Source organism: Podarcis erhardii (genome assembly GCF_964252035.2).
Source record: "Podarcis erhardii genome assembly, chromosome: 12".
In the NCBI taxonomy this organism is placed as follows: domain Eukaryota; kingdom Metazoa; phylum Chordata; class Lepidosauria; order Squamata; family Lacertidae; genus Podarcis; species Podarcis erhardii.
In genome coordinates this window covers 4410219-4434153 of record NC_138513.1, presented here as the reverse complement: position 1 = coordinate 4434153, position 23935 = coordinate 4410219, and the positions used below count along the sequence as shown (strand labels likewise).

Here is a 23935-nt window from a genome sequence, read left to right as displayed (position 1 = left end):
GAGAGGAAGAGTGTAGCAATTGTTTTATGGGATGAAACTTAATTTTTGAAAATGTCTTCAATGAGGGGTCATGAAAATATGTTTTGGGGCGTGTGGAATTCACATCTGCTATTATTTTTGTGACTGGGCAGAATTTAGCTTGGTAAGTCTCCATTTGATGATGAAACACATAAACTGCTTTCAGAAAACAAAACAAACAAATTTCTCTTGAAAATGACAGGTAATTCTAAATAATAATAGTAAATAAAATAATATTAGTATATATAGTATAACTGCAAGTACTTGGAATCCTTTTTAATGATACCTCTGCCAGTTTACATGCGTTTTACTTACCAAACAAAGCTGAATTATATTGATTTAACCAAAATCTCTTCTAAATTCCCAAGTCAGGTTACAACTTTTTAGCACCTCTATTTTTTTATTATTATTTTTTTTGGCATTTGAAAGTTGAAAAATTCAACATGCCCTGGACTGTGGCATAGAATAATAATAATAATAATAATAATAATAATAATAATAATTTATTTATTCCCCCACCCATCTGGCTGAGTTTCCCCAGCCACTTTGGGCAGCTCCCAAATGAGTGTTAAAAACAATACAGCATTAAATTTTAAAAACCTCCCCAAACAGGGCTGCCTTCAGATGTCTTTTAAAGAGAAGATAGCGGCTTATTTCCTTGGCGTCTGATGGGAGGGCGTTCCACAGGGTGGGCAACAATACCAAGAAGGCCCTCTGATTGGTTCCCTTCTTGCAATGAGGGAACCACCAGAAGGCCCTCGGAGCTGGACCTCAGTGTCCGGGCTGAACAATGGGGATGGAAACATTCCTTCAGGTATACAGGACCGAGGCCGTTTAGGGCTTTAAAGGTCAACAGCAACACTTTGAATTGTGCTCGGAAACGTACTGGGACCCAATGTAGGTCTTTCAAGACTGGTGTTATGTGTTCTCGGCGGCCGCTCCCAGTCACAAGTCTAGCTGCCGCATTCTGGATTAGTTGTAGTTTTTGGGTCACCTTCAAAGGTAGCCCCACGTAGAGCGCCTTGCAGTAGTCCAAGCGGGAGATAGCTAGAGCATGCACCACTCTGGCGAGACAGTCCACGGGCAGGTGGGATCTCATCCTGCGTACCAGGTGGAGCTGGTAGACAGCCGCCCTGGACACAGAATTGACCTGCGCCTCCATGGACAGCTGCGCCTCCATGGACAGCTGTGAATCCGAAATGACTCCCAGGCTGCTCACCTGGTCCTTCAGGGGCACAGTTACCCCATTCAGGACCAGGGAGTCCTCCACACCTGCCCGCCCCCTGTCCCCCCCAAAAGCAGTACTTCTGTCTTGTCTAGCATTTCCTGGTAGGGCTGGGAAAGAACCATGGGTTGCTGCTGCTTGTCAGTGTGGACATTATGGAGCTAAATGGACCGATGGTTTGACTCAGTATAAAGCAGGGGAACGTTCCACCAGTTGATGGTAGGCATCCCAGTTTGGGTAGGCATCATGCCCCGTGGATGCCCTAGGCAGGCTAGGACACTCCCTATCCCATCTGGGCCAGCTAAAGAATACGTATTCGTCAGCAAAGCCCCGCAGGCTGTGTTGGAGCTCCCCCATCTATAAAAAGACAGGATATTTTGTTTCCAGCGAGATATTAAATCCCCCATTCTGTCACACCTCTGAATGGTTTCTCGCTAGGGGTAGAAAAATAATACTATGAAATTACCCTTTTAATAGATGGTTATATATACATATAGAATAATTTTAGAATTCCTTCCTTTCAGGGCCGTTATTCTTGGTCAGTGGCCAACCATGTCTGGAAAAACATTGGCAGAGACTTTTGCGGGGGTGGCGCAGAGGGCAGGGAGTTAAGGGGGCAGGGAGGAGGGGAAAAATATGAATCGAGGGGAGAAATGGAATCATGCTGGTGGGGGAATAAAGTCTTTATGTGGTCCAGTCTTTGGGCCTTGGCTCATTTCTGGGGCTTGGGATGAGGAGCAGCAGAGAAGCAGTTTTATAAATGTGGGATTGCATGTGGAAGTCAAACTCTCCATAGAAAAGTCGGCTGTGTGCTGGGCTCAGGGGTAACCCAAGCAACGTGGTCCAGGTCCTGTTCTGAATCCAAGGGTTCTGCGAGGAGTCAGTCCGACAGGGCCAAGGCAGGAAACCAGGCAAGGTCAGACACAGGGTCTCAGGCAGGTTCTGGCAAACAGCAATGTTGCTCCCGCAACCTGGGGCAGGGTCCGACAGCCTTTTATCTCTGTCGGGGTAACGGCCAGTCCTGATCCCCCGGTGACTCACCTCCCTGTCTCGCCAGAAGGTGAGCACTCCTCCTGCGAGTACTCAGGTCTCTCCTTCTCTCAGACCTCAGTCTCTGCAGCTTGGGAGATGTCGGTGGGTTACTAGACCCAGAGGCCGCCGAAAAGCATGTCAAAGTGCAAGTAGATAAATAGGTACCACTCTGGTGGGAAGGTAAACAGCATTTCCGTGCGCTGCTCTGGTTCACCAGAAGCGGCTTAGTCCTGCTGGGCACATGACCCGGAAGCTGTACGCCGGCTCCCTTGGGCAACAAAGTGAGATGAGCACCGCAACCCCAGAGTAGGCCACGACTGGACCTAATAGTCAGGGGTCCCTTTACCTATAAGGGAGCCTGCCCTCTGCCTGCCCATCAGAGCCGGTGCGACATGTGGGGCTGGGCTTCGGTGGTGGCACCCTCTCTTCCTCCTCTCCCGTGGCCGCTACAAGCAGCCCAAGGGAGGAGACCGACAACAACTGCTCCCACTTGGGACAAGCTCCAGCTTATTCTCCTCTCCGAGCTCGGTGGCAGCAGCACTGGAAGGGGAAATAGGGACATTCTGGGATCAAATCAGAAGCCGGGATGGCTTTCATAATTCCAGGTCTGCTCCTGGAAAAATCTGGACACTTGGGGGGTATGGGAAAACAATTTATTTTATTTTTATTTTATTTTATTTTATTTTATTGGGTGAAAAAAATCTTTATTGAAATTCATTAATGTCATTGCATACACATACATACTCTCTCTCTCTCTCTATATATATATATATTCTTAAATTATGTTAACTTAGAATGTTAATTTAACCTTCTAATTCCACTTAGATATCAGCTAAGCTAAAATCATATAATGGTACATAAAATAAAATAAAACAACAACAAACTGAAGTAAAATAAATATAGACATCCCATCATTTCCTGATATAGTTGACATTTGTGATTTTGAGTGTACTTATAATTATTACCTGACATTTAATATACTTTCTTACAACCTAGCGTACCAATTTTCCTTTATTTCTTAATATTTTATGTACACAAGGGTCATTCAAATGCTACCCTAGATAATATGTCGCTGTTATTTTTTTGTAAACATTTCCCATTTTTGAGAAAATAATTGTTTGGTGTTACCTCTTAAGCTCCTTGTTAGTTGAGCCATTTCCACATAATGTAATAATTTATTTTGCCATTCTGTTAGCGATGAGGAAACAATTTAAGCACAATAAAACTGCGCCTTGCTCATTAGTGTTAGACCAATGTTTTCTCTCTTCCCTTTTTTGAATCCCGTTTCTTTTCTCATCAGTTGCTGGAGGGTGATTGGGAAGAAAGTGCGCAGGGGCGAAGTTTTATTTTCCGCACAGCGCCAGCTTAAGTGGCCTCATCTCTCCGGGTTCTTAGCGTAGCAGCCACAGCAGCAGCAGCCAGGTGTTCCTTGTTAACAGCGCGGCTGAGCAAAGAGGAGATGAATGAAAGGCCTTTCGAAGAACACGGACTAGAAATAGCTCTTCAGTCTTCCCTCCTGCCAAATCTATCTTCCCACACTCAGATGCTGTGATTTGCACACATCTGAAGTCCGCAGACAAAGCTAGCAGCACTTTGCTCTGCGGAAAGCAAGGAGACTTTAGCCATCAGGGTCTACTGATGCCAAGATGCACACAGCATCTTAAAATAGGAGGGGAGGCTCTTTCGATCTTGCCAAACTTTCTTGCTAACCTGCCACCCTCACCCATTTTGCTTCAGCTCCGTGCTTTGCGGTCCTTTTTTTTAAAAAAATCATTCATTCATTCATTTAGATAATTTATAAATTTTACAATTTAAAATACTTATTTTTACATCTTTAATATATCAATGACTTCCTTGCTTCTCTTTCCATGGTTCGTTTTACATACATATCATAAATCCCTGCATATTTTACAAATTCTATACCAGTCAGTACAGGTAAAAAAAGTAAAGGAGCCCTGGATGGTTAAGTCCAGTCAAAGGCGACTCTGGGGTTGCAGAGCTCATCTCGCTTTCAGGCCGAGGGGGTCGGCCTTTGTCCACAGACAGCTTTCCGGGTCCTGTGGCCAGCTTGACTAAACCGCTTCTGGCGCAACAAGACACCGTGACGGAAACCAGAGTGCATGGAAACGACGTTTACCTTCCCGCCGCAGCGGTACCTATTTTTCTACTTGCACTGGTGTGCTTTCGAACTGCTAGGTTGGCAGGAGCTGGGACCGAGCAACGGGAGCTCACTCTGTCGCAGGGATTCGAACCGCTGACCTTCTGATCGGCATGCCCAAGAGGCTCGGTGGTTTAGACCACAGCGCTACCCGTGTCCCATGCCACACTCAGGAGGAGCTGGCCACTGAAACTGCACCGCACTTGGCCTCCTCAACATTGAGGGGGTGTGGATCCTTCCCAACAGATATTGAGGGGGCCGAAGACACCTTGACCCCATAGAGTTGGTGCACCTGATCAGAGTAAAGGTGAAGGTAAAGGGACCCCTGACCATTAGGTCCAGTCATGGCCGACTCTGGGGTTGTGGCGCTCATCTCGCTTTATTGGCTGAGGGAGCCAGCGTACAGCTTCTGGGTCATGTGGCCAGCATGACTAAGCTGCTTCTGGTGAACCAGAGCAGCGCATGGAAACGGCGTTTACCTTCCCGCTGGAGCGGTACCTATTTATCTACTTGAACTTTGACATGCTTTCGAACTGCTAGGTTGGCAGGAGCAGGGACCGAGAAACGGGAGCTCACCCCGTTGCGGGGATTTGAACTGCCGACCTTCTGATCGGCAAGTCCTAGGCTCTGTGGTTTAACCCACAGTGCCACCCGCAACCCAAATAAATTATCATTATCGTTATCGTTATCGTTATCGTTATCGTTATCGTTATCGTTATCGTTATCGTTATCGTTATCGTTATCGTTATCGTTATCGTTATCGTTATCATTGCAATTGACTTGACCAAAGTCAGAAAGGAGCATCCTTCTCCTAACCGTGAACCCCCCCCCCTTTTAAGAATTGTTTGGAAGGTGCCAATCTCAACAAAATGGCCAAGTTGCCCACAGTGAGAAAGGAAATAACCAATGCAGACAGCGTTTTATGGGAGCGAGTAGCCACAACGCCCATTTCCTTGCCCGTGACCTGAAGCACTACTAGACATGATGTAAACGCTCAATCATTGTTCCTGGGATTTGGGTTATGGTGAGTTGGGCTGTTTGTGTATCTGTGGGCGAGGGAGAGAGAGAAAGAGAGAGTTCGCCAGGCGGCTGCAGGATGGATATTGGAAATGACAAGCAGTTGGGTGAGGTTTCTCCAGATGATTTATGATACGCAAGATGGTTTCATGGTCATGCACTGAGGTCGCTTTGCAGCACAAGTTATTCATAGATGCAAGATCATCGGAAAGTAAAGTTTCAGAAAACAAAACTTTCGCTAATGGGTTCAGAGGCTGCGCTTGGTTCTACATAGATCAGCCTTCCCCAAGCTGGTTCTCTCCAGATTTTGTTGGACTACAGCTCCCATCATCCCTGACATGGTGGCTGGGGCAGATGGGAATTGGAGTCCCATACCATTTGAGCCCCACCCCCAAATTATTAACTGATATATAAATCTTAGAATCACAGAGTTGTAGAGTTGGAAGAGCTCCAAAGCATCATTTAGTTCGTCCCCCAGCAATGCAAGAATAATTTGTTAAATTCAACTAATTATTTTGTTAATTCCTGGTTGTCAATCTGTTCCACCACCATCAACCACTTTTGAGATTTTGGTGCTCTTTCAGGAGGCATGTCCACCATCAGATCAGAGGTTTTGTTCCTTAAGGCTACTAGCCATTGTGGATTTATTGAAGGCAACTGGTTGGACACTTTGAGAACAGGATGGTGGACTAAATGAGCCATTGGCCTGATCCAGTAGGCTCTATTTTCTTAGGATCTAAGGTCCCCACAAGAGGGTGGAGCCTGGGAAAGGTAGTATGAGAGGCAAAAGCTTTCTAAGGCCCTGTTTGCTTTCCACATTTGTTGGAGCAGGTCTCTCACTTGGAGCTCTCCATGGTGCTGAAATGCCCTGTGGACTCCAGTACGAGGACATTACAGTGGTACCTCAGGTTACATACGCTTCAGGTTACATACTGCGCTAACCCAGAAATAGTGCTTCAGGTTAAGAACTTTGCTTCAGGATAAGAACAGAAATCATGCTTCGGCGGCACGGCAGCAACAGGAGGCCCCATTAGCTAAAGTGGTGCTTCAGGTTAAGAACAGTTTCAGGTTAAGTACGGACCTCCGGAACGAATTAAGTACTTAACCTGAGGTACCACTGTACTTTGTTGTGCATTGCTCAAGATTGCCAGAAAACAGGGCTGGCATCAAGGGTCTTTACCCCAGCCAAGGGCCTGCTGAAAAGATCAACAACAGCAGTGGTGGGGAGTAGTTAGAGCACCTGGCAGGACCTGTTTGCTCATTGGCTCTGCCCGGCATGAGCAAGCAGGTGGCAGTAACAGGTAGAGGAGAGGGAGTGCAGTTGGCAACCATGGCAGGAGAGCAGGGATTGGGAACCCAAGAGTCATATGCACCCACCCATTTTTTGGCCCTTTGTGCTCTGCACCCCATTTGAGTGCTTGTGCCTGGCTGGAATGTGTCCTTCAAAGGTATGAATGCGTTGCAGAATGCAGAATGTAGAATGTAGATGTGTGGCTTGTGTACCAGTTCCATCTGGTATGCAGGCTGAGACCCTACCTGCCCATGGACTGCCTCACCAGAGTGGTGCATGCTCTGGTTATCTCCTGCTTGGACTACTGCAATGCGCTCTACGTGGGGCTACCTTTGAAGGTGACCCGGAAACTACAACTAATCCAGAATGTGGCAGCCAGACTGGTGACTGGGAGCGGCCGCCGGGACCACATAACACCGGTCTTGAAAGGCCCACATTGGCTTCCAGTACGGTTCTGAGCACAATTCAAAGTGTTGGTGCTGAGCTTTAAAGCCCTAAACAGTCTCAGTCCAGTATACCTGAAGGAGCGTCTTCACCCCCATCGTTCAGCCTGGACACTGAGGTCCAGCGCCAAGGGCCTTCTGGCGGTTCCCTCCCTGCGAGAAGCCAAGTTACAGGGAACCATGCAGAGGGCCTTCTCGGTGGTGGCACCTGCCCTGTGGAACACCCTCCCACCAGATGTCAAAGAGAAAAATAACTACCAAACTTTTAGAAGACATCTGAAGGCAGCCCTGTTTAGGGAAGCTTCTAATGTTTAATAGCTAATTGTATTTTAGTGTTTTGTTGGAAGCCGCCCAGAGTGGCTGGGGAAATCCAGCCAGATGGGCGGGGTATAAATAAATTATTATTATTATTATTATTATTATTATTATTATTATTATTATTCAAGAAAGGAGGATGGGGGCAACCATACTGTACTCTACTGCCACAATGGCAGGCAGGCATCAGGGGCCTTGACAGCCAATATGGCGTCACAATATAAATTATCATCATCATCATCATTACAGTGGTACCTTGGGTTACATACGCTTCAGGTTACAGACTCCGCTAACCCAGAAAATGCACCTCGGGTTAAGATATTTGCTTCAGGATGAGAACAGAAATCGTGCTCCGGCGGCAGCAGGAGGCCCCATTAGCTAAAGTGGTGCTTCAGGTTAAGAACAGTTTCAGGTTAAGAGCGGACCTCCGGAACGAATTAAGTACTTAACCCGAGGTACCACTGTATTATCATCACCATGCTCACAATGTTCAGTAAATAAACCAGAAAATAAGACTTGCGCCTGTATTTCATGGGGGGGGGGGGTGAGGAGAAATCTTCCGCACCTGGTACCACCTGACATTTCTTTGCCTTGGATGGAGAGGAAGAGATCAGCTCGAAGCATCTTTGAGATTATACCCCAATTGGGGCTCTCGAGATGCATTTGTGACATTTGAGATGTCCAGAGATCCCCTCTCCCCATATGCACCCAGTCAATTGTCTTCAGGACTTGAAAGGCGATGTCCCAGGGTAGCGTTTGGCTCACAGATCTGGCGATTATTTTTAGCTTCTTGGAAGAGCAACTGTGTCCAGGACAATTCCTCCTCTGGAGAGTCCTTTGTTCTGGAGAGAGAGGCATGAATTGATTGCTTGGGACAGTTGCGGCTTCCTGAACTTTAGCACTGGCAGGGCACTCTGTTCCTGTTCCTGTCAGTCATGAGTTCGAAACACCTGTGCGGTTTGGCGATTTGGGGGGCAGCTCATGCTATGGGCTTTGTTTCCTTGTGAAGAAGTCGTGGTTTTCTTTGGGGCAGCCGGACAGGTGTTGTGTCATAAAATACACAAAGACTGACAAAGACAAAAGGCAATTCTGGGAGAGAGATATGCTCCCCCCCCCCCCCAGAACAAAGGAGCTCTAAATAGCTCAGAAATAGCCGGGTGAAGAAACTGATATGGCCCCATCGTGCTCTCCAGAGATGTCCTGCGGGCATAAATTTATGTCTTCTCAGGTTACTAGCCCATAAGGGTCTGAGAATGCAAATAAGGCTTCCATGAGATGGGGGGGGGGGAATTAAAATAAACGAAACGCAGATAGGTCTGATCTGAGCTGAAACAGGCCATTTGTTAAAAAAAGTGTTCTCCCAATTTAAATCTGCTTGCAAACATCTTGGCTAGCTAAATATAGGCTGCATTCATTGCCTTTCCTTAAGCTTTCCCTAACAGTTAATTTCCTCATTCTTTGAGTTTTCACACAATGTAAAATCCACTTCCAGAAATATAGCAGAATACAGTCTTCTACAGAATCATTTCCAAGCTCTTTGCAAACAGTTTTTTGGTTTTTTTCCTGGAAGCAGATAACAAGAGCTAAACTTGTGCTATGTTCTGCTTTATTTCCAGAAGTATACGTAATAGACAATCTTTATAGAATTCCTTTAAATCATAAAAAGTTCAAAATGAAATCTTTAGTCTCAAAGTCTCTGGAAATCTTTAAATGAAGCGAGGTACCAAACTTAGTACGGTGGAAGACAAGCTGTGAAGCTTTGTGTATTCAACAATGATGTCCAACAGTGAACAGTAATTCCGGATATTGACTACTGTTTCGTAGAATACTTCATCAGCGTGGTGGGTGGATATAGAATTGCTTCATAAACCCATTTTATTTTGAATGAATGTATATAAATGAAAATATCAAATGCTGTGGAACAGTGCTCATTCAAAATAAGATGGGTTTATGAAGCATTCTATATCCACCCACCACGCTGAGGAAGAATTCATTTTGAACTTTTTATGATTTGAAGGAATTCTATAAAGATTGTCTATTACATATACATATGGTCATCGTGTTGCCTAGACATTGTTGACGTTCTCTTTGCAAAACAGGGGCTTGTTTGGATACTTATTTCCAGAAGTGGCTTTTGCGTCACATGAAAGCTCGGGTATAATGTGGAAATAAACAGTACGGGAAACCTCAGGAAAATGGAATAGACTGATGTGTGGGTACAGCCACAGAGTAGCGATCATATGATCATATGATCATAGAATCATAGAGTTCGAAGGGACCCAGAGGATCATCTAGTCCAACCCTGTACAAAGTAGGAACATGCAACTGTCCCATATGAGAATCGAACCCGCAACATTGGCGTTATCATGCTCAATATATATAATATATAATAATTCAGCTCCCCATTCTTCTCCCAAGCAGCTGACCATTGTATCACTGTCTATTTTATTGTGTTCTAAATATATGGCAAACCTCCTCGAAAACTTTGAGTAAAGCATTCTGGGAAACGATCTATAATGAGTTGAAAAAAATATTTAAAATAACATTTGTAAAAACTAACAAACCCAGAGGCTTTTTTTTCTTATTAGGAATCTTAGGTGCAGAGATACCAAAGGAGCAGAAACGATTATTTGTGTATGCAATGACAGAAGTGTGAATACTAGTGGCCCAGAGATGGAAAGAAAATAAAGTCCCGACCAGTGACAAATGGTTGATGGAGTTGATGGACTATGCCAAAATGGCGAAAATGATGGGGAAAATCAGAAACCAGGAATGCAGGAAATTTACAACGTACTTAAGAGAACACTGTAAACAACTAAAAACGTTGGCAGGCTTTGAGTAACGCTTGTAATGTACAAAAAATTATGGTTAAAATGGACTATTTAAAAAAAAATAGAGAAAATAAGAGAAGCAGTTGAAAAAAGATTGATAATGGTAACCAGGGAAGGGCAGTGGGGAGTCGAAGAAATCAGGGAATCCTAAAACATGGGGAGGCAAACTAATGCCTGGGGCCAGATCTGGCCCAATCGCCTTCTAAATCGGCCTGCGGACGATCCAGGAATTGGTGTGTTTTTACATGACTAGAATGTGTCCTTTTATTTAAAATGCATCTCTGGGTTATTTGTGGGGCATAAGAATTCGTTCATTCTCCCCTCCCCCCAAAAAATATAGTTTGGCCCCCCACTAGGTCTGAGGGACAGTGGACTGGCCCCCTGCTGGAAAAGTTTGCTGACCCCTGTCCTAAATGATGATCTTTGAATTTTAATTTGCGACGTAAAGCTTAATAAAAAAAAAAGATTTGACGACAGAAAGAGAGAAACCTTTGAGTAGTAGTCAGGGTATAAATACTCCTAAGTAAGTCAGTAAGCAAATAAATAAACAAATGAAGATGCAAATATTTATTATCCAGGTACCAGGCTGCAAAAATGGACAACTGTTAGTCATCAACAGATCGCTCGACGGAGGGGACTTTTCTCCTTCTGTTCCCAGGTTCCCAGACAGACAAGGAGAAAGTGTGAAGGTGTTTGTTTGATGTCTTCTTCTTCTTTACCTGCAGGAAGTGTGAGGTTAGATCCTCGGTGGCAACTCCTGGTGGGTCTCTGGAATCCCTCGATTGAAGCCCAGGAGAGCCACTGTTTATGTTCAGTAGGGACAACACTGAGCTAGATAGAGAAATGGCGTGACTCAGTATAAAAGCAGAGTCTTTTTCTTTCTGGCAAGCTTCCTTTGGCTTTGTTGAGGTTTGGCTTTGTTGAGGTTGAATCCTGACAAGACAGAAGTACTGTTTTGGGGGGACAGGAGGTGGGCGGATGTGGAGGACTCCCTGGTCCTGAATGGGGTAAATGTGCCCCTGAAGGACCAGGGGTGCAGCCTGGGAGACATTTCGGACTCACAGCTGTCCATGGAGGCGCAGGTCAAATCTGTGTCCAGGGCAGCTGTTTCCCAGCTCCATCTGGTACGCAGGATGAGACCCTACCTGCCCGCGGACTGTCTTGCCGGAGTGGTGTATGCTCTGGTTATCTCCCGCTTGGACTACTGCAATGCGCTCTATGTGGGGCTACCTTTGAAGGTGACCCGGAAACTACAACTAATCCAGAATGCGGCAGCTAGACTAGTGACCTGGAGTGGCCGCCGGGACCATATAACACCGCTTCTGAGAGATCTGCATTGGCTCCCAGTACGTTTCCAAGCACGATTCAAAGTGTCGGTGCTGACCTTGAAAGCCCTAAACAGCCTCGGCCCAGTATACCTGAAGGAGCATCTCCACCACCATCGTTCTGCCCGGACACTGAGGTCCAGCTGCGAGGGCCTTCTGGCGGTTCCCTCCCTGTGAGAAGCCAAGTTACAGGGAACCAGGTACAGGGCCTTCTCGGTGGTGGCGCCCGCCCCGTGGAATGCCCTCCCACCAGATTGTAAGGAAATAAACAGCTATCTGACTTTTAGAAGACATCTGAAGGCAGCCCTGTATAGGGAAGTTTTTAATGTTTGATGTTTTATTGTAATTTTAATATTCTGTTGGGAGCTGCCCAGAGTTGCTGGGGAAACCCAGCCGGATGGGTGGGGTACAAATAATAAATCATCATCATCATCATCATTGTTATTATTATTATTATACATCCCAATAACCATTTTTGTGAAATGACTAACTTCTCTGGAACATGAGGTAGCTTCGCTAGATATAACCATTTTAGCACAGCTACATACAGGAGCCAAAGATTAATGCTTTTTTTGTGTGTCAGTAAGAGAGGCCTAGTAGTGTTTAGTTGCCAGGACTATCTATAATAGTAGTAAATTACTAATGTGTTACTACTAGTAGTAAATTACTATTGTGTTACTACTAGTGGTAGAGGAGGACTACAATTTCAAGCTAATCGAGTGCCACCATTAGTCTTTGCCTAGAACAATGAATCGCAGCATCCGAGCTCAGGGATCTGTAGTCTTTATTACAGGATAAAGACAGGGATAAGGTGGAGATGCCCCAAAGATTTAAGGGGATGGAGAGAAACCAGTGGAAGTGGGTCTGTGGAGAGGGTTGGGCTCATTCAGGAGAAGGAAGTGGAGGTGGCTGTTCCAAGCAGAGGGAACGACATAGCGGAAGATGTAAGGAGCAGGGTAGCCAGTGGCCAGACAGAGTGAAAAAGAGCCCATTCCAGAGGGACAGAGACAAACACAAAACGGTTAATGGAATCTGAGCATCGATTCCAACTAGAAATACTAATTCCATTCCACGGGTTCGGTTGAAATCCAATCTCGGTATCCAGTTCTGGTTGAGGTGGCCTGAAAACAAAGTTGGAAACAAAGTTTTATTCATTTGTTACTGCAGTTTGGAAACACCTGGGGATAGTTTGCAAAAAAAAAAGAAAAGAAATTAAAACAAGATGGGGGAGGAGGATTGATCAATCAATAGATAGATGACATAGATAGATGATAGATAGATAGATAGATAGATAGATAGATAGATAGATAGATGATAGATAGATGGATGGATAGATAGATGATAGATAGATGATAGCTAGGATAGATGATAGATAGGTAGGTAGATGATAGATAGATAGATAGATAGATAGATAGATAGATAGATAGATAGATAGATATAGATAGATGATAGATATAGATAGATAGATAGATGATAGATAGATAGATATAGATAGATGATAGATATAGATAGATAGATGATAGATAGATGGATGGATAGATAGATGATAGATAGATGATAGCTAGGATAGATGATAGATAGGTAGGTAGATGATGATAGATAGATAGATAGATAGATAGATAGATAGATAGATAGATAGATAGATATAGATGATAGATATAGATAGATAGATGATAGATGGATGGATGGATAGATAGATGATAGATAGATGATAGCTAGGATAGATGATAGGTAGGTAGATGATAGATAGATAGATAGATAGATAGATAGATAGATAGATAGATAGATAGATATAGATAGATAGATATAGATAGATGATAGATATAGATAGATAGATGATAGATAGATAGATAGATATAGATATAGATAGATAGACAGATGATAGATAACTTGATAGATAGATAGTTAACTTGGATTTTGGAAGTAATGACTGTTTTTTTCTGTTGTTGTTTTTTCCTTTTAGTATTGTAAGATGTTTTGCTTTGTGTTTTTCATATGTTATATTTGTTATAAATGTGGGAAATCAATAAAAAAAATTGGGGGGAAAAAGACATCAACTCCCCGAGGGAGATATATAGATAGATATAGATAGATATAGATATAGATATAGATATAGATATAGATATAGATATAGATATAGATATAGATATAGATATAGATATAGATATAGATATAGATATAGATGCAATGGGCAGCCTTGGCTACAACTTCGCTGAATTACTCAAGGCAAGAAGTCGCAGAAGAAGGAATCTGGGAAAAGTGCCTATATAGGAGCTGTAAGTTATCTGACAAGAGCGGGCCGCGAGCCAGGCAAGTACTTGACCCCCGGGGGTCAAAAAAATAAGCTGCGGCCGGATGTAACAAATTGCTCCAGATTATCGAGATTTTGCAGCCTCTGCAAGAAAGGGAGCCAGCAAAGGAGTCTGCTCTGTGTGTGGGCTGAGAATTAAACAAAATCCCACATGGGAAAAGACGGAAGAGACGGAGAGTGACTCACGAGCTCTGGGATAAGGAAGGAGCAAAGGTTTCCACGTGGTGGGTTTTGCTGCTGCCTGGCGAGATGGGGGCTTGGATGGTTTTAGACAGGCCGGGTGAGCCCCCGTTGCTCGGTCCCTGCTCCTGCCAACCTAGCAGTTCAAAAGCAAGTCAAAGTGCAAGTAGATAAATAGGTACCACTCCGGCGGGAAGGTAAACAGCGTTTCCGTGCGCTGCTCTGGTTCGCCAGAAGCGGCTTAGTCATGCTGGCCACATGACCCAGAAGCTGTACGCCGGCTCTCTCAGCCAGTAAAGCGAGATGAGTACCGCAACCCCAGAGTCAACCATGACTGGACCTAATGGTCAGGGGTCCCTTTATCTTTAACAGCAGCTACCAATTAGCAGAACTTCCATATTCAGGGGCAGTATATGTCCATCAGTACCAGCTGCTGGGATTGGCTATCTGCTTTATGCCCTGCTTGTGAGCTTCCCATTTTGGACTCACAGCTGTCCATGGAGGCGCAGGTCCATTCTGTGTCCAGGGCAGCTGTCTACCACCACCATCTGGTACGCAGGATGAGACCCTACCTGCCCGCAGACTGTCTCGCCAGAGTGGTGCATGCTCTGGTTATCTCCCGCTTGGACTGCTGCAATGCGCTCTACATGGGGCTACCTTTGAAGGTGTCCTGGAAACTACAACTAATCCAGAATGCGGCAGCTAGACTGGGGACTGGGAGCGGCCGCCGAGACCACATAACACCGGTCTTGAAAGATCTACATTGGCTCTCAGTACATTTCCGAGCACAATTCAAAGTGTTGGTGCTGACCTTTAAAGCCCTAAACGGCCTCGGTCCAGGATACCTGAAGGAGCGTCTCCACCTCCATCATCCAGCCAGGACACTGAGGTCCAGTACTGAGGGCCTTCTGGAGGTTTCCTCCCTGTGAGAAGCCAAGCTACAGGGAACCAGGCAGAGGGCCTTCTCGGTGGTGGCGCCCACCCTGTGGAACGCCCTTCCAGCAGATGTCAAAGCGATAAATAACTACCTGACATTCAGAAGACATCTTAAGGCAGCCTTGTTTAGGGAAGTTTTTAATGACTGATGTTTTAATGTATTTTTAATCTTTTGTTAGAAGCCTAGCCAGATGGGCAGGGTATAAATAAATTATTATTATTATTATTATTATTATTATTATTATTATTATTATTCCCCAAAGCAACATTTTTTTAAAAAAATCATAATTGAGGAACCGCCCACATCAGGAAGTCCCCCATATTTTCCTTAATACAGTGGTACCTTGGTTCTCAAAGGCCTTGGTTCCCAAATGCCTAAAACCCAGAAGTAAGTGTTCCGGTTTGCGAACGTTTTTCGGAACCCAAACGTCCGATGTGGCTGTTGGCTATTGTTTCCAGGAGACCTGCACCAATCAGAAGCCCTGCCTTGGTTTTTGAACATTTCGGAAGTCAAACGGACTTCCAGAATGGATTAAGTTCAAGAACAAAAGTATCACTGTATTTGACACTTTTGTTTTTGCTATTTGTTTTGCGTTTTTGTTTTTGAGGCTTTTTCAGTTAATTTGTTTTTGTGACTGTGTGGAACCCAGTTCAGCTACTGATTGATTGATTGATTGATTGTGTGACTGCGGAAATGGATAAAAGCCCCCCATCCAAACAAGGACTATCATCAGTGCAGCTGAGAAAAAAAAATAATTTTAATTTTTATCATCTACTGTCTTATTTATTTTATAGTAAATTGCTGTTTTAGGGGTTGATTTAAAAAATCTGGAATGGAGTAATCCCTTTTGCATTACTTTCTATGGGAAAGCGCGCCTTGGTTTTGAAATGCTTTGGTTTTGGAACGGACATCTGGAATGAACCAAGTTTGAGAACCAAGGTACACCATAAGTGAGTCTGTCTGAGCCACTCAGCTCACAAGGAGGGATGGACTGTAAAGATCCCCAGAGAGGGGACAGGGATCCAGCAGGTTCCTTCACAAATTACTTGCTGTTGTCTACTCTGTGGAGTCCATATACTAGAGATGGGACAGAGTAGCCAATTCTGTCCTGTTTCATTCCACTGGAACTCACTTGTAGATCTGTTCCTTTGCGTGCAGATTCTGTGATTTTTTTAAAAAAAGATGTGCGCAAGCAAAAGTTGTGCACACATTTAAAATGTGCTCGTTTGCAATGTAAACTACACATTTCTAAAAATGTAAAATAAGAATCCTTCGGTGATTTTCAACTCTTTCATCTAGAAAACATACTTTTCCCATTAGATTTTAACACAAAATATATATTTTCTGTGTTCATCTTTTGCACACTACCAACCGCTTCATTAAATCCCATGCTGTTTCAGCAAATCCAGAGAAATGTGCATCTCACAGGGACCTGAGCAAGTTTGGAAGCCTCAGATATGATTGGTCCACTGTGGAAAGCAGACCAAACCATTTTTTCTGGTCTCTATCACGTACTTCCAAAAGGAAGATCAGAATAACACAGTGATTTGCTGTGATGAAAGGAAAAGAAGTAAGGACGAGGGAAAACATTTTTGTTTTCTTTCTGCTCCTTATTTTTCCAGCCTTAGGTTCAGTCCAAATTTCCACATCAGTTTCTGATATTTAAAAAAAGGCCTTTTGAGTAATTTTCAATTCAGCATCATGCAGCAATTTTCTCCTTATACACACATTCTTGTATGCCATTTTGTCCAGAGTACACAGCTTGCCAGCAAATAGCCCCAATTGGCGATGCATTTTGTATATTCTTCTGCATGCTTTACCCTAGTACAGTGGTACCTCAGGTTAAGTACTTAGTTCATTCTGGAGGTCCGTTCTTAACCTGAAACTGTTCTTAACCTGAAGCACCACTTTAGCTAATGGGGCCTCCTGCTGCGCCATTGGAGCCCGATTTCTGTTCTCATCCTGAAGCAAAGTTCTTAACCCGAGGTACTATTTCTGGGTTAGCGGAGGCTGTAACCTGAAGCGTCTGTAGCCCGAGGTACCACTGTATAGACATTTTTTGGAGGTAGGTGTTCCTTAGCCAGAAAACAACCTTGCAAAATTCAGGGAAGTGCTTTTTTTTTTTTTTTTTTTAGTTTATGGTTTGTGTATTGTTTTTGAGGAGGTAGGTGTGCCTTCAGGTGTGAACAGAACCAAATTTCTCCCCCCACATTCATCCCAGGGAAGGTGGGGGGGTTGAGACAGGAAAGCCGATACAAACAGAAAAGAATATGCTTTGACGATGGATTAGCTATTGCAGGGCAAAGAGTCTAAGAACATCAGTGGGATGGCCTGGGACTCGGGCTCAGACTCGGAACCAGAGGGATCTCAGTCCACACTGTATTCAGAAGGATTTCCTGGCTCTGTGAAAGCTCAACATAGCCATCCTGGCTTCAAGCCATCGGTGGCCCTCTCCTCTTCTGCAAATTTCTCCAATCCTCTTTTCAAGCCACCCACGTTGGCAGCCGTCCCTGACTCCTGAGGGAGTTCCACAGCTTAACTCTGTGGAACATGAATAAGTCCATCGTTTATCTGTCCCAAATCTTCCAACTCTCAGCTGTGTTGCATGCCCTTGAGTTCCAGCGTTAGGAGCGAGGGAGGAAAACTGTCCCCCTGTCCCCTTTCTCCTTGCCATTCACTCGAACTCAGCATCCTGACTTTATCTTCTCCTATGGTTTGCTCTCTCCCTGGGGTTTTGCTGACCGGATGAAAGCCCATGTTTTAAAGGACTTCGGCCCCACAAGCTGGGATAATTTCAGATCTCCCTAAGCAAACAAGATCAGGAGGCAACGACAGATAAATAAACCAGAGCAGCGGGAAAACAGGAACTGATAGTACAGAGTTTGGATTGTTTTCTAATTTATCTAAGACACACAGATTGTTTTTTCCCCTTTTGCCCACAAAGTTGTGGTTGCATCCTAGGTCACCCCCCCCCCAAAGAGCCTAAAAGATATCAGCAGAGGTTCTGAGAACAGATGTTTCTGTTGTTGTTCTGTGTGTGTTTTTCTTCCAGGAAGAAATATGGACTCCGTGACTGTGGAAGAGCTGATCGGAGCTCCTTTGCAATGGCAAAATCGGCTGCGTTATACATTTAAGGCTCTAGGATACCACTTTAAACAGCTTTTGTTTGCCCCAAAGAATCCTGGGAGCTGTAGTTTGTTCAGGGTGCTGAGAGTTGTTTGGAGGTCCCTATTCCCTGCCCACAATGACAAACCAAGACAGCATCTTAAAAAGCAGAGACATCACCTTGCCAACAAAGGTCCATATAGTTCAAGCTATGGTTTTCCCAGTAGTGATGTATGGAAGCGAGAGCTGGACCATAAAGAAGGCTGATCGCCAAAGAATGGATGCTTTTGAATTCTGGTGCTGGAGGAGACTCTTGAGAGTCCCATGGACTGCAAGAAGATCAAACCTCTCCATTCTAAAGGAAATCAGCCCAGAGTGCTCACTGGAAGGACAGATCCTGAAGCTGAGGCTCCAGTACTTTGGCCACCTCATGAGAAGAGAACACTCCCTGGAAAAGACCCTGATGTTGGGAAAGATGGAGGGCACAAGGAGACAGGGACAACAGAGGAAGAGATAGTTGGACAGTGTTTTCGAAGCTACCAGCATGAGTTTGACCAAACTGCGGGAGGCAGTGGAAGACAGGGGTGCCTGGCGTGCTCTGGTCCAGGGAGTCATGAAGAGGCGGACACGACTAAACAACAACAACAATTCTCTGCCCAAAGCCACAATTCCCAGAGTTCCCTAGGAACAGGGATTGATAGTTAAACCACTCTGAGAACGGCAGCTCTTTGAGGGGTACAGGGTAATCAAGTCCAACCACCAGCAATGCAGGCATCACAGCTCAAGAATCCATGGCAAATTATGTGGGGGACTCCCTGGTCCTGAATGGGGTAACTGTGCCCCTGAAGGATAAGGTGCACAGCTTGGGAGTCATTTTGGACTCACAGCTGTCCATGGAAGCACAGGTCAATTCTGTGTCCAGGGTGGCTGTTTATCAGCTCCGTCTGGTACGCAGGATGAGACCCTACCTGACCGCGAACTGTCTTGCCAGAGTGGTGCATGCTTTAGTTATCTCCCGCTTGGACTACTGCGATGCACTCTACATGGGGCTACCTTTGAAGGTGACCCGGAAACTGCAATTAATCCAGAATGCGGCAGCTAGACTGGTGACTGGGAGTGGCCGCTGAGACCATATAACATCACTCTTGAAAGACCTACACTGACAGTATGTTTCCGAGCACAATTCAAAGTGTTGGTGCTGACCTTTAAAGCCCTAAACAGCCTCGGTCCGGTAGATCTGAAGGAGTGTCTCCACCCCCATCGTTCAGTTCCAGTGCCGAGGGCCTTCTGGCGGTTCCCTCCCTGCGAGAAGCCAAGTTACAGGGAACCAGGCAGAGGGCCTTCTCGGTAGTGGCGCCTGCCCTGTGGAACACCCTCCCACCAGATGTCAAAGAGAACAACAACTACCAGACTTTTAGAAGACATTTGAAGGCAGCCCTGTTTAGGGAAACTTTTAATGTTTAACAGACTATTGTATTTTAATATTTTGTTGGAAGCTGCCCAGAGTGGCTGGGGAAACCCAGCCAGATGGGAGGGGTATAAATAATAAATATTAAATTATTATTATTGTTGTTGTTATCGTCGTCATCATCATCATCCAACCTATGTTGAAAAATCTCCAAGGAAGGAGAGTCCACCAACTTTCAAAGAAATCTGTTCTGCTGTTGAACTGTTCTTACTGTCAGGAAGTTTCTTCTAATGTGTACTTGAAACCCAAACCACTTGATTCTTGTCATTTGAATCAATTGGTTTGGTTCCTACCCTCAGGAGCAGCAGAAAACAAGCTTGCTCCATCTTCCATGGGCAGCCCTTCCAGATATTGGAAGATGGCCATCATATCTCCTCTTCTCCAGGCTACACATATCCATCTCACTCAACCGTTCCTCAAAAGTTTTGGTTTCCAGACCTTTGATGGTCTTGGTCTTCTTCCTTTGCACCCATTCCAACTTGTCAAATAAAGCCCTTCATTTTGGATAATCAACAAGGGCCCTTCATTGAAATTATCTAATAATGGAAAGCTATATAAATATAGTCCAGTTCATCCCAAAACCAACCCGTTTGTGAATAACTATAGCTATCCAGATGTTCTAGATGCAAGCCAAGCCCATCAGTTCACAACATCTGGAGAATCACAGTTTCCTCACCCTTTTGCTGTATATGGATCGATCTATTGAAGATCTCTTTCAGCTTCTGCCTTCTGGAAGAAGGTACAGAGTTATAAAGACTAGGACTAGCCGCCTGAGAAACAGTTTCTATCCAAATGTGATTTTGGTTTTAAATGTAGTGTAATGTAGTCTCCATGTGAGTATATTGTATTCAATTGTGGGGTATCAGAGTTTTTAGGGGCTAACCAGGTTGGGATAGTTGGGATAGCAGGCTTGTTGGTTTTTGAATGTAGATTTTTCAATTTCATTGTTCTGTATGGGACAATGACAATAAACATTTTTGTATCGTATCTGGGGTGGTGGGTGGGGTGGGGTTTCAAAAACAAAAGAATGATGACCTTGTTTGGCTTACCTGCCATTCAACTTGCCATTATATGCTTCACAAACGCTGAAAAAAAAAGGAAGAGAGTCATTACTGTCTTAGAGGTAGTGTTGTGTAATGGTTAGAGTGTTGGGCTAGAGCTTGGGATATGAGAGTCTGAATCCTGACTCAGTCATGAATCTCACTGGGTGTCAGAGACCAGGCTGAGGAGTACTGCTCTGATGAGGAATGGTGGGAACCTCTCCCTCCCGCTGCTCGTGACCAGGATCCTGATATTGCCCAGGAACAGTGGAGCAGTATAGACATGGAGCAGTGGTTTGCAGAGGGGCATAGTTCTGAAGGCAAAAGTTGAGACTGTGGGATGTGATACATAAGTAGCAGTCAAGTACAACATTCCTTGTTTTCCTAGAGTGGACATGCTGGGGAATGTTTGGTCCAGCCAGTCGAAAACTTCCTGTTTCCTCCTGGCTGGGACTTACTTCCTTTGCATGTGACTAGAGGTGGACGTGACCTCACCTGTCCAGGTAACAAAAAGACAGGGCACGCAGCACTCTCTCTCTCTCTCTCTCTCTCTCTCTCTCTCTGACTTCCTCCATTGTGGGAGCAGCTTTTTAGCTAGAGACGCTCTGTTAGCTTCCAGCCAATAGAGGAAACTGGGATTATCCCCATATGGCAGCCTTTCTCAACCTGTGGGTCCCCAGATGTTGTTGAACTACAACTCCCATCACCCCTAGCGAGCAAGGCCAGAGCTCAGGGATGAAGGGAGTTGTAGTTCAACAACATCTGGGGACCCACAGGTTGAGAACCGCTGCTTATGGGATAGCTCCACATGTATATACTATGTAACTAAGTCTGCCTTCAGGGATCCATCTGATGTTGTACGTAAACTTCTTTTATTGACTTTACACAAGATTGTGGCATCTTTTTTGGCACCCCCATATTTTCCTTAATACAGTGGTACCTTGGTTCTCAAACACCTCGGTACCCAAACGCCAAAAACCCGGAAGTAAGTGTTCTGGTTTTGGAATGTTTTTTCAGAACCCGAACGTCCGACGCAGCTGTCAGCTATTGTTTCCGGGGCACCTCCACCAATCAGAAGCTGCACCTTGGTTTTCAAACATTTCGGAAGTCAAATGGACTTCCGGAACGGATTAAGTTCGGTGTTTTTGGTTTTTTGCTATTTATTTTGCGTTTTTGTTTTTGAGGCCTTTTCGGTTACCGTATTTTCCAGTGTATAAGATGACTGGGCGTATAAGACGACTCCCAACTTTTCCAGTTAAAATATAGAGTTTGGAATATACTCGCCGTATAAGACTACCCCTCTTCCAACGCACACCAAAAAAATTAAAAAAAACAGTCTCCAGTCCAGCTCAGAAATCCGCTCCACTTCCCAGTAGCCAGGGACTTCTGGGGCCAATTTTCAAGTGTATTTCTGCTTCATCTAGAGAGCTTGGTGTTCTCTGATTTAATTTGCTGTCGTTTTATCCTTTGGTGAGGAGTTGCTGCAGGAGCTGCTTCTGTAGCCGGCGTAAAAGACGACCCCCGACTTTTGGGAAGATTTTCCTGGGTTAAAAAGTAGTCTTACACACCAGAAAATACAGTAATTTGTTTTTGTGACTGTGCTCAGCTACCAATTGATTGATTCTGTGACTGCGGAAATGGATAAAAGCCCCCCATCCAAACAATAACTATCATCACTTCCGGTAAGGAAAAAAAATGTAGTTTTAATTTTTATCATCTACAATTCTGTCTTATTTTTATAGTACAGTACATTGATTGTTGCTTTCATTTTATGGATCAATGGTCTCGTTAGATAGTGAAATTCATGTTAAATTGCTGTTTTAGGGGTGGTTTTTTAAAGTCTGGAACGGATTAATTCATTTTTCATTACTTTCTATGGGAAAGCGCACCTTGGTTTTGGAACGCTTTGGTTTTGGAATGGACTTCTGGAACGGATTAAGTTTGAGAACCAAGGTACCACTGTACCTTCGTAGCTGATGCAACCATTGGAGTCTTCCTGGCCAGCCATTAGCTTATCGACCTCCTCCTCAGTCAACCTTTCGCCTGAAACAGAAAAAAATGAAAGAAAAGAAAATAACAGGAAAAAAATATACATAAGTTGACTCAAATTTTCAGGGTTAAGAACCTAAAGCAAATTACAAGTAGGGCTAGGTAATTTGATCAAAGCTCGAATCGCTAACTGATTTGAAGGGGCAAGATTCCAGTTTTGGCCGAGTCAGGCCAAAGCAGTTGGTTAAAATGTTTCTGTATATTATGTCTGCAGCCAGAATTCAGTATTCCCAGAAATGGAAAGAAGTTGTTGTTCCAACAAGAAAGGAATGGACTTTAAAAACTATTGGATTATATGGAGATAGTGAAATTAACGTCAAAAACAAGAGACCAAAAAGATAAAATGTTTGTGGAAGAGCGGAGATCCTTTTTGGAGATAATATTATAGTCAAATGAAATTGCAGGTAGGACATAAAATATAAGCAAAGGAATGAGAATGATAAAGGAATGTAATATGGAAAGAAGTTCCAGCAAAGGAGGAATAGATGCAAAAACTTGTGGAATATGCAGAAATGGCAAAACTTACCGGAAGAATAAGAAATCAAGATAACAAACTTTTTATAAAACAATGGAAATTGTTTGTTGAATATTTACAGATGAATTGTAAACAGATAAGAACATTGGCATGATTATGGTAATATATTTAAAGTACATATTTAAAGTAGATGAATAAATGAGCAAATTAAGTTAATTCGGATATGCAGAAGATATTAAAAATAAATTTAGAGAGGGGAGGAAGTCAAGTTTTGAAATGTCAAAAATGCTTGTAAAATCAGTGAAATGTAGAAACCTGAAAAGTATAAATATTTTTTAGAAAGATAAAGGAATGTAATATGAATGTTACAGAAATCAGTATTACGTTTAAGGCAGTAGAGAAAGGATTTGAAGAGAAACATCATGAAAGGAAGGATGGATGTCAAAATGGCTCAGAGACTTTTTATCTGTCTACCATGGCATTCCCTTTTCAACCAAGTTGAGGAATTTCAAGGTGCTTAGAGCAACATCTTCCAGCTCACAGTCTTTGGTCCCTCAAGATTAACTGTGATCTCCAAGCAGAAACAAAGCCGAAAATTTCATAAACCCTGAAGTCATCATTTGTCCCGCTCGACTTTGATCACAGCATCGGGCTAGAGAATTCCTTATCCCAATAACTTCATTTTTTGCAAAGAAAAGGGAAATGAAGGACAAGT

General features: G+C 44.0%; 1 protein-coding gene and 1 long non-coding RNA gene across 3 annotated transcripts in view; one reads left to right on the top strand and one right to left on the bottom strand.

The window, feature by feature from the left end:
- The window catches only part of LOC309326103, a 267454-nt gene that overhangs the window by 194585 nt on the left and 48934 nt on the right, over window positions 1-23935 (top strand). The window lies entirely within an intron of this gene.
- Window positions 12423-23935, bottom strand: part of MYL3 (myosin light chain 3) — a 41589-nt gene continuing 30076 nt past the window's right edge. Inside the window, exons 5-7 of one of the 2 annotated variants that reach the window (XM_081834579.1) lie at window positions 22662-22739; window positions 20692-20741; window positions 12423-12776 (exon numbers count right to left, since the gene is read on the bottom strand). In XM_081834579.1, the coding sequence (XP_081690705.1) occupies window positions 20713-20741; window positions 22662-22739 (107 nt within the window). In that variant the 3' untranslated portion in view covers window positions 12423-12776; window positions 20692-20712. The remainder of the gene's footprint in view (window positions 12777-20691; window positions 20742-22661; window positions 22740-23935) is intronic. The other variant, XM_081834578.1, reaches the window with a different exon arrangement.